Below are 11,253 nucleotides of genomic sequence, written 5' to 3' on the forward strand. Positions count from 1 at the left end.
TTATCATATATACATGTATATATATATATATATATATACACACATATATACACACACACACACAGAGTTAAAAATTCATGGTTATTTGCATTAACAGAAGACTAGAAACATCTGAAATGGCCATCAGTATTGTATAAATTGTGGTCCATCCATACAATGGAATGCTATGTAGCTATATTTTAAAATAAGCAAAAAACCCAGGGAGGACCTCCAATATATATTAAGTTAAAAGAGTACAAAACAACGTTTATTTGTCTGAAAGGGATACACACACACACACACACACATACATACAGATTTTTTTTTTTTTTGGTTTTAATCTGTATCAAGGGTACTGCCTAGAAACCCTACTTCATGCCGTTCCTTCTGTTCTCCCAGAATCATTAATCATTACCTCATATCATTGCTGGTGGGGTTGACAAATCTTGCTCGTCCTGTGTCCTCACGTACCTTAGACAGAAACCCCAAGAGAGAAGTAAACATTTCCTTTGCTAATCATATTGATCACCTCTTAACAGCATGATACCTATGTGTAATCTGGTATTACATAATATCTATGTGTAACCTGGGGAGGGGGGAGATCCCTTTTCCAAACAGGGATGAGAAGGGAGTAGAGTGGAGAAGGACCCGTGTCCTCCCACACTTGATTCTTCAAATACAACTCTCTTCTGTTCAAATACGACTAAGAAGAGAATAAGTCAATTAGGAAAAATTGCTGGAACACAAATATCTTGAATGACTCATTCAAAACAAGCTGCTTGAGAATAAGGAAAATACTATTATTCAATATGCTAACTTGTTTACACAGAAGAATTGAGCAAGACGGACATCACCGATGCCCACTGGATTTAAGACCTCTCTTCCCACTAACACCAAAGCCAGGAGAGATACCAACTACTGAATTTCAGCTGGAGAAAAAGTACAGGTGAGACTCTCTTCTGGGGAGTAATTCTGTTGTTTTTCTCTTTGGAGAGCCTTTTCTCCCATAATTGATAAATTTCAGTTGGGGAGAAGTGTTTTCTACTCATTATTGGGTCTGCTGGGCAGAGCAGGACCTCAGGAAAGGCTATGAATCCACTTTCTTCTTCTTTACTGGATGACAGATTGGTTACGAACAAATAAAACACTGGTGGAACCCTCTTAGTCTTTCTAGAGATCTGGACTGAGAATTAAGGGTTTATGCTTCTTCCTAAAATCCATTTCAAGTTGTCCTATAGTAATAATTCTAAAAAGAGTAAATGGGAATTGGGAACTAAGCTATCTTTGAAATTCAAAATCGCAAAACATCTATCTTATATATCATAGTTGTGCATTTCTGACCTTCTCTTTCTTTCATGTCAGCACAATGAAGCTTTTCATAGGCATTCTTTTCTGTTCCTTGATCATGGGAGTCACCGGCGAAGGCTGGTATTCATTCTTCAAGGAGGCTGTGCAAGGTAAGAGCCCCAGAGGATGAAGGGCACACCCAGCTGACCCTAGGATTTACTCTGAGCAGAGGCCACACACCACACACCTGTCAGTTGTGGATACTCCTTTGAAAAACAAATGGGTGGGAGCTGGAGGGTTTCTGCTTCCATGCTGGTCTGACTCAGCACCCACCATGGGCTTCTCCAGACCCCAGGTCAAAGATGCTTTGAACCTAGCCTATCCTTGCTGGTAGTGGGCAGCGAGTAGGACTTCCAAGGCAGCCAGGACTTCCAAGGGGTGAGCTCCTTGTTGTTGCTGTTTAGTTGCTAAGTCATCTCCAACTCTTTTGCAACCCCATGGACTGCAAGCCTGCCAGGTTCTTCTGTCCATGGGATTTCCTGGGCACGGATACTTGTGAGGGCTCATAACTCAAATTTTTCAGTCTTGAAGTTTACCTGTGAACTTGGTACATCCCCACGGGTGGAATGTCCAGGGAAAGGGTGAGCTGAATAAACGTCATACCCTACTCCGGGGAGAGAGGGTGCCTGGGAAAGAGAAGACCTGGGCTTGGAAGGAAGATCTCATCCTGTACCCAAGCAAACGGCCAATGGTTGCAAGGCAGAGCTCATGGAAATCAAGCCCTAATCCACACAATAAAGAGAGCAAATTCCCACTGATCTGCCACGCTAGTACTGAGATAGAGCCAGGAAACAAACCTAATCTGCCAGTTTTTTAAACTATTATCAAAGATTCATTGATTTACTTATTGTGGTTGTGATGGGTCTTTGTTGCTGTATGGGCTTTCTCTAGCTGTGGTGAGGGGCGGGGGCGCCTCTCTGCTGCAGTGTGCAGGATTTTTCATTGCGGTGGCTTCTCTTGCTGCAGAGTGCAGGCTGTGGGTGTGCATGCTTCGGTAATTGTGGCACAGGGGCTTAGTTGCTCTGAGGTATGTGGGATCTTCCTGGACCAGGGACACTTGTGGGGACAGTGTGTCCCCTGCATTGGCAGGCAGATTCCTCACCACTGGACCACCAGGGAAGCCCCCAACCTGCCATTCTTGATGGGAAATGAAGCTTATTGGCTACTTGTTAAAACAGGAAATTTATGTAGTTAATTGTTGCAATACTTTGATCTTCATGTATTGTTCTTAATTTTATTTTATTTTCAGTATTTCTTCTTCAATGCTCTTCCCTTTTTATGTACATCTGAGTTTCTGACCTGTACTATTTTCCTTCTCTCTAAAGAACTTCTTTTAGCATTTCTTGCAAGGGTCTATTGCCAACAAATTTCCTTAATTTTTTTGAGAGTCTTTCTCCTTCACTTTTAAAGTATAACTTCACAGGGTACAGAATTTTAGGTTGGTGGTTTTTCTCTCAGCACTAAATATTTCACTCTATTCTCTTTTGTTTGCATGAGTTCTAAGGATAAGTTATGTAATTCTTGTCTTTGTTCTTCTATAGGTAACTTTTGTTTTCTTTTAACTTCTTTCAGAATTAAAAAAAAAATCATTGACTTTCTGTATATGCCCAAGTGTAGATTTTTTGCAGGGGAGGTTTAGAGGGTTTCTTTTTTTATTCTCCTTGGTAAGTTTTCTGAGCTTCCTGGGTCTGTGGTTCATGTCTGACATTAATTTGGGGACTTCTTGGTCATTATCATTTCAAATATTTAAATGATATTAAGGCTTCCTTTCTCTGTTTCTTTCCTTCTGGTTATCCCACACACGTATGCTATACCTTTTGTAGTTGTCCCATGGTGCTTGTGTATTCTGTCCTAGTTTTGGCAATCTTCATTTTCTGCCCTTTGATTTGTGAGGATTCTATTGAGATATCTTCTGTCATGGAGATTCTTTTCTCAACTGTGTCTATTCTGCCAATAAGCCAACAGAATGCATTCCTTATTTCTGTTATGGTGCTTTTTCATCTCTAGCATTAGTTTTTTCTTTCTTAGCAATTCTGTCTCTCCGCTTACATTAACCATCCATTCTTGCATGTTGACTACTTTGTCTTTTGATCTCTTAGAGTATTAATCATAGGTGCTTTAAATTCCCAGTCTGGTAATTCCAACATCCCTACCAGGCCTGGTTCCGATGCCTTCCATGTCCTTTTAACTGTGTTGTTTGCCTTTTGGCATGCTTTGTAATTTTTTTCTTAAGAGCCAGACTTGATGTACATGATAGAAGGAACTGCTCTAAATAGGCCACCTTTAGTCAACTGGAGATTGGGGAAGCATTACTGTGTGCTGTGTGCTAAGCTGCTTCAGTCGTGTCTGATTTTTTGCAACCCCATAGACTAGCCTGCAAACTCCTCTGTCTGTGGGATTATAATAGGCAAGAAAACTGGAGTGGGTTGCCATGCCCTCCTCCAGGGGATCTTCCCGACGCAGGGATCGAACCCCTGTCTCTTATGTCCCCTGCATGGTCAGATGGGTTCTTTACCACTCGCACTACCTGGGAAGCCCAGTCCTATGACTAGGTCTCAGTTTTTTTTGATGAGCCCTAGACTGTGAACTTCATAGGTGTTTCTGTCTTTTTCTACCCTTCAGCTGGGGCAGGATGGCAGGAGTGGGCTGGAGCTGGTTATTTCCTTTCCCCAGGTCACTTAGATTCTGATAATACAGAGTTTTCTGAGGGAGGCCTATTGAGAACAGAGAACTCTGGCATGTTTCAAAATGGTTCCTTTTCCTCTCTTCCTGCGAGAAGCCCAAGGGAAATTTATTTATTTTAATTGGAGGCTAATTACTTTACAATATTGTAGTGGTTTTGCCATACATTGACATGGATCCACTACGGGTGTACCTTTGTTCCCCATCCTGAACCCCTCTCCCACCTCCCTCCCCAGTGCATCCCTTTGGGTCATCCCAGTGCACCAGCCCTGAGCACCCTGTCTCATGCATTGAAACTGGACTGGCGATCTATTTCACATATGGTAATATACATGTTTCAATGCTATTCTCCCAAATCATCCCACCCTCAACCTCTCCCACAGAGTCCATAAGACTGTTCTATACATCTGTGTCTCTTTTGCTGTCTCGCCTACAGGGTCATCATTGCCATCTTTCTAAATTGCATATATATGTGTTAGTATACTGTATTGGTGTTTTTCTTTCTGGCTTACTTCACTCTGTATAATCGGCTCTAGTTTCATCCACCTCATTAGAACTGATTCAATTGTATTCCTTTTAATGGCTGAGTAATACTCCACTGTGTATATGTACCACAGCTTTCTTATCCATCCGTCTGCTGATGGACATCTAGGTTGCTTCCATGTCCTGGCTATTATAAACAGTGCTGCGATGAACATTGGGGTACACGTGTCTCTTTCAATTCTGGTTTCCTCAGTGTGTATGCCCAGCAGTGGGATTGCTGGGTCATACGGCAGTTCTATTTCCAGTTTTTTAAGGAATCTCTACACTGTTCTCCATAGTGGCTGTACTAGCTTGCATTCCCACCAACAGTGTAAGAGGGTTCCCTTTTCTCCACACCCTCTCCAGCATTTATTTCTTGTAGACTTTTGGACAGCAGCCATTCTGACTGGCGTGAAATGGTTGGAAATTTTTAAACAATATTTTCTGTGAGAATCTGGTTGAGCTCTTGAAGGCAACTCTCACAGTATTATGGGGCCCAATAATGGCTGGGCCCCCCAGGAGGTTTTACTCTCAGAGTTGTCTCCACTGAACCTCCTGCAATTTGTCAGTTCTGGTTTGGGTCTTTCTACCTGCAGCACAGGTTCCCTCACCGGTTTCTGCTCCTGAGTTTCTGGTCCAAAAGGCCTCCCCTCTCTATGTCCACCTGTTCGTCTCTCCAGCCTTGGAAGCAATGCCATGCCCTGTGTCTTCCCCCTCTTATGGATCCAAGAAGAGTTGCTGCGTTTTCAGTCTGTTCAGGTTTTTAATTGTTACGATGGAGTGCTGACATTTAAGATCCTTATGCAGGACTAGAGGTGATGCTATTAATTTTGCAATTGAATTCTTTATAATTTTTGTGTTGATATTTGACAAATTCAATCTTTCTGATTTTGAACTCATGTGCTATTCTCTTTTTCATTGCATTATCTGAATACCAGGTTTTTTTTTTTAAAAAAGATTTCCATTTAAAAATTTTTGTTCATTTTTATTGAAGTATAGTTGATTTGTAGTGTTTCAGGTATACAGCAAAGTGATTCACTAGTGTGTGTGTGTATATATACATTTCTTTTCAGATTCTTTTCCATTATAGGTTTTACAATATATTGAATATAGTCCCCTGCGCTATATAGTGGGACTTCCCAGGTGGCTCAGTGGTAAAGAATTCACCTGTCAATGCAGGGAACACAAGAGACGCAGGTTCTATCCCTGGCTCGGGAAGATCCCCTGGAGGAGGAAGTGGCAACCCTCTCCAGTATTCTTGTCTGGGAAATCCCATGGACAGAGGAGCCTGATGGGCTACAGTCCATGGGGTCGCAAAGAGTCGGACACGACTGAGCACACCCGCAGGTACTGCATGGCAGGTCCTTGTCATTCACCTGCTTTATTTGAATATCAGTTTTTAAAAATTATTTATGTTGGTTGCGCCGGGCCTTCACTGCTGCACGAGGGCTTTCTCTGCAGCGAGCAGGGGCTACTCTTCATTGCAGAGCACAGGCTTCTCATTGCGTGGCTTCTCTTGCTGCTGAGCACCGGCTGCAGGCGCTCAGACTCGAGAGCTGTGGCGCGTGGGCTCTAGAGCCTGGGCTCAGTAGTTCAGGCATGCGGCAGGTGTAGCTGCTCTGCGGCAGGTGGATCCTTCCAGACCCGTGTCCCCTGTACTGGCAGGTGGACTCCGATCCCTGTGCCACCAGGGAAACCCTGAATATCAGTTTTTAAAAAGAGTTTTGGTGGGCCATTGCAAAGTTTCTCTGCACATAGTAAAGAATATTTCATCCCTTAGGTCAGTGCATTTCAGAGTTTGCTCTTTTCTTATGGACTGTGGTATCTGTAAAAAAAAAGGGGAGAACCCTCTCCTCTCCCCTCCTCCCTCACATAGTCCCTGATCGTACATCTGAAGCCTTCTTCTCCATCATCACATGCCTTATATGACCGTCACCTCTTCTTTGTACACAGCACACCAACCCCGTATCAGACAGCTCAGAGCACCACAGTCCCATCCAATTCAATCAAACTGTAAAGGGTTCTCCTTACAGTTACACGGGGATCCGATCCACAGTAAGGAGTATGCATCTCAGTCTAGGATTTCAAAGAATCACTTTGTCAAGAGTCAAAATCTGAAAAGTAGGGGAGAATTCTCATCCCCCCACTTCTCCAATATGTCCCCATGTTACTGTTGTTTTGTCTCCTGACAGGAGCTTCGGACTTGTGGAGAGCCTACTGGGACATGAAAGAAGCCAATGTCCAGAATTCAGGCAGATACTTCCGCGCCCGAGGGAACTATGACGCTGCTCAAAGGGGCCCTGGGGGCGTCTGGGCTGCAAAAATCATCAGGTAACACAGGCTCCTGAGGGCGCTGAGCGGAGCTTGTCTGTTTCCAGAGAGTCGGGGGGCTCTGTGGCCCATCTTCCTCCTGCCCCTGCTCCTGGCACCCACATGGCCAGCAGAGCCAGGGCAGGATATGGGTGCGGCTGTGTCCCTCCTCACTGCCGGGAGAAAGCGAGGGGTCATTAAAGAAGCCTGATTCAGGGCATTTGAAGAACCAATAACCATGGCTTCGCCCAAGAGGGTGTATATTTTAGCCCTCCTTCCTGAGGATGGGCTTTTCTAGCCTCCTCTCAAAGACACTACTTTGTCTGCAAGAGGAGAAAGGAGTCAGAGGACAAAGCTGTCTCAAGCGACCCAGCTGTAATTCTGTCTCCCTTCCTTCCAGCAATGTCGGGGAGTACCTTCAAGGATTCTTACACCAGATTTACCTTGGAAGAGACAGCTATGGGTTGGAGGACCAGGTGTCCAACCGGAGAGCTGAGGAATGGGGCCGGAGTGGCCAAGACCCAGATCGCTTCAGACCTGCAGGCCTGCCGAAGAAATACTGAGTCCTGCTCCCTCTGTTCTCAAGGGACTAGGCTATGAGCCACACAACACTTCTCCAAAAACAGGGAAATAGTGTCACTGAGCTCTGTCACCCCAGGAACTGAGACAGGTACCCAGAGGTGCCCAATAAATGTTTGTGGAACTGAACATGTTGATGGAAGCTGGAGTCTTCGAGTCAGACTCTGGGGAGAAAGGCCTGCTGGCACCATATGGACGGTTAAAGCTCTGTGGAGGACGAGCCTGTGACTGCAGGGCCCCAGGAATCCCTGACGACCTGGACCCTGCCCTGTGCCCACATGAGCCCCAGGACTCTCAGGACCCCATTTCTCCTCCTAAGTAAGCCTGAGCTGGGAGAGCACTGGCCATCACGCTGGGCTCCTCGGTGGCTGGGGGCCTGACTCTGGCACAAGCCTGGGCAGCCCCATCCCCACTTCTCCCTCCCCAGTCACTGTGTTGCTGCTTCAGGCCTCTCTGTGTCCCGACTCTCCACTGCCCAGCCAGGTGCATCCTGACCCACCTCACTCCAGGCCTCATCCCCAGGGATCTCTTTCCAAACCAAGAAGGGACATTTGCTTTGGGAAGACCAGTCTCATGACACCTGTCCTGGAAACTGAATCTCTGACCCCAGTTGTTTCTCATCAACACCAGAGCCAACCCCTGACTCAACTGTTAACTGGTCTCAGCTCATTTAACCTAAGAAATCATTCTCAGATGAGTTTCCCTTACCTTCATCCTCACTATCTTTGGGTCAAACAAAATACTATTTTCACTTCTAGAGTGAATATCAGCTATGTGGATACACACTTCCAGGGCACTTTAAGAGAAGCCTCCTCAGAAGCACAGACCGATGGTGATCCAAACTCTGCTGGGGTGTGGGAAGCTGAGGCATGGTCATCATAGAGGCCGTCATTTCCTTTCATTGTAAATGTTCTAACTCTGCATGCATCATTTGATTTATCACAAAGGCTTTGCAGGTCTCAGTTGAAGAAATGAGGCTTGGAGGTAAGTGATCTGGACCTTGCTCCAGGTCACACCTGTATTAGGTGAGCAGCCAGGACTGCAGGCTGGTGTGTCTGACTCCAGGAGAGCAGGGATGTGGTGTCAAGACCGAGAGGTTCAGAGGCGGGGACTCTCTCCTCCACGGATCTCCAGCGTGAGAGCCTTTATGCCCAAGAGATGCCTGACTGGTTACAGACACACCACAGCTTGTTCTCATGTGAACAGTGCCTTGCAGGGTCCTTGCCCTCGGTATCTGCTTCCTTAATAAATTCCCTCATTGAAAACTGAGACTTCAGTCCACATCACTCTCACTTTTGAACGTTTTTCTCTTCCTTTTGTCTTCAAACTTGAATGTCTGCCCACCTGCATGTTCTGCTTCCTCACTTCTGACTCACACTAGAACCCACACCAGCCTGACCTCTGTCCCCACCGCTCAGCAAAATAGCTCTGGTCACCGCTGTCCTCCATGGTGCTAACTGACAAGTTCCTGTTTCGTACGAGGAAGGCTCTGAGACAGGCTCAGCACAGTTGTCTTCTCCCTCCTTTCCGGTAGGTTCTCTCTTGGCTTTTGTTTACCCTCCTTTTGTTTCCCTTTAATCTCCTTTATCTCCTTAGCTGGGTCTTTTCATCTCCTGAACCCTAAGGGTGCTTCAGACTTGGTTCTGGGTTCTTTCTTTCTTTTTTTTCCCCACTTTTTATGTCTATATTCTCCCCAACAAGTATAGCAAATAGTGTTATATGCTGATGGCTCTGAAAACTATACCTCCCAGCTCAGAACCTTATTTCCCAGATCTGTGTTTATACATTTGATTGGCCTCTAAATGCCTCTACTTGGATGGCTTCCAGAGATCTCATACTTGGTATGTCCCAAAGGGAACTCTCATCTGCCTTCAGAACTCTTCACCCACAGATCTCTCCATTTCAGCAGCTGACATCATTGTTCCCTCTGTTGCTCAGCCCAGAAATTGAGGCATGTCCTTGAGGCTTCCCTTCCCTTTACCCCACATCCAGTCCACTAACAAGTCCTGTGATTCAACTTCCAAAATTCATCTCTAGTCCGTCAGCCTGCTCTCATATGCATCTCCATGCTCCTGGCCATTTCTCACCTGGGTTCTTGCAACAGCTGTCTAACCAGTCTCCCCATCTTCATGGCTTTCCCCTCTGCTTAAGGTGACTGTATAATTTTTCATCTAAACCAAGTCACTTTTCACTGAGGAAAAGGGCCTTATTGATGATTATACATGGATGGCAGGAATAAAATGAAATTGTCCTGGGTAAAAGAGAGCATGTATTTACCCCACCTCTCAGTCTAGCGTACAAATTATATTCAGATCTTGTCTCTTCCCCGCTTAAATTCTTCCATGGGTTCCCATTTCCCTAGAATATAATCCAGTGTGCACTGTCCCTGGCCACCCTCCAGCATCATCTCAGGCCACACCCTCCCAGGTTCCCTGTCCCTTCATCTCACCAACAAGCCAAGCTTTTATTTGGCACAGGACCTTTGCATATGACATTTTCTCTGTTCAGAACACTCTTCTGCTTGTTCTCCATATGACTGTGTGTTTCTCACCTGTGGAGCTCCCCTGAGATCACCCTTTCCTGAGAGAGGCCTTCCTGGTCAGCCTGGCTGACCTACTCTGGTTATTCTGTACTTTTTGCCAATTTCAATATGTGACTCTTGTACTAAATTTTTGGTTTATTCCTCTGAATTTTTTTTTTTTTGATTTGGTTTTGATGCGTCTTCCTCCCTTCTATTATAGAATCAGTGAGAGAAGTGACCATTTCTTTCTTGCTTATATCTGAATACCCAGTCCTGGCACATAATGGAATTTCAACGAGTGCTTATTGGAAATTAATAAATGAATACTTGAATCCATGTATTGTTTTATTAGTAAAAAATTTTCTTTCAAAGGAGGTCAGACTGGCTTTAAGAAACAGGAAGGAACTAAGAAAGAGGGAGAAACTAAAGAAGAGACAGTAGAATCAGGGGAAACAGGAGGCAGGGGGTCAAGCCACAAGGGATGGTGGACCCCCAGGGGAGCAGAAACCTCTCTGGCTCTGCGGAAGGAAGGAAGGTGGAGTGTAGGGTTGGGGAAGCAGCATATTTGAGATTGCAGGACATGGGACCTGCAGGAATTCGATTGTAGCTCCTCTCGATGTAGGTGACTGTCCCCGAGATTCGTCACACTCCAGGGTATTTGCCTGTTTTTTGTCTGTCTCTAAAGAAAGTAAGTAGAAAACTCAAGGCTAAAGGCACATGTCTCCTATTGTGTGCCATCCTTGCATCCACAGTGCCTGTCATGATGCCTCGCAGATCGTAGTTGCTTTATGAATATATGTTGAATGAATGGAATCTGAGAAAAGGCAACGTTAAAAGAGGTCAGAACTGGTGGAGGGGTTTGAGAGTTGTAGAAAGTGTGGATGTTGGATACAGATTTGGATGTGCAGAACATGGTAATGAGTCACTTAGAAGTGACAGTTAAACCTGTACTGATAACATACTAAATACCAGCCAAAATGATATAATTTTACTTCATCATAAAAATAGTCATGTATGGATGTGAGAGTTGGACTGTGAAGAAAGCTGAGCGCTGAAGAATTGATGCTTTTGAACTGTGGTGTTGGAGAAGACTCTTGAGAGTCCCTTGGACTGCAAGGAGATCCAACCAGTCCATCCTAAAGGAAATCAGTCCTGAATATTCATTGGAAAGACTGATGTTGAAGCTGAAACTCCAATACTTTGGCCACCTGATGCTAAGAACTGACTCATTTGAAAAGACCTTGATGCCTGGAAAGATTGAAGGTGGGAGGGGAAGGGGAGGACAGAGGATGAGATGGTTGGATGGCATCACT

At 45.0% G+C, this 11,253-nt stretch overlaps 1 protein-coding gene across 1 annotated transcript; it reads left to right on the plus strand.

The window, feature by feature from the left end:
* Window positions 1-874: 874 nt before the first annotated feature.
* LOC101120613 (serum amyloid A-4 protein) lies at window positions 875-10,276 on the plus strand. Its single transcript, XM_027959611.3, has 4 exons — window positions 875-925; window positions 1,342-1,436; window positions 6,723-6,861; window positions 7,241-10,276. The coding sequence occupies exons 2-4, from the start codon at window positions 1,346-1,348 to the stop codon at window positions 7,401-7,403; spliced, it is 393 nt and encodes a 130-aa protein (XP_027815412.2). The 5' UTR covers window positions 875-925; window positions 1,342-1,345; the 3' UTR covers window positions 7,404-10,276.
* Window positions 10,277-11,253: the final 977 nt, after the last annotated feature.

This window comes from Ovis aries, chromosome 21, assembly GCF_016772045.2.
Source record: "Ovis aries strain OAR_USU_Benz2616 breed Rambouillet chromosome 21, ARS-UI_Ramb_v3.0, whole genome shotgun sequence".
Lineage (NCBI taxonomy): Eukaryota > Metazoa > Chordata > Mammalia > Artiodactyla > Bovidae > Ovis > Ovis aries.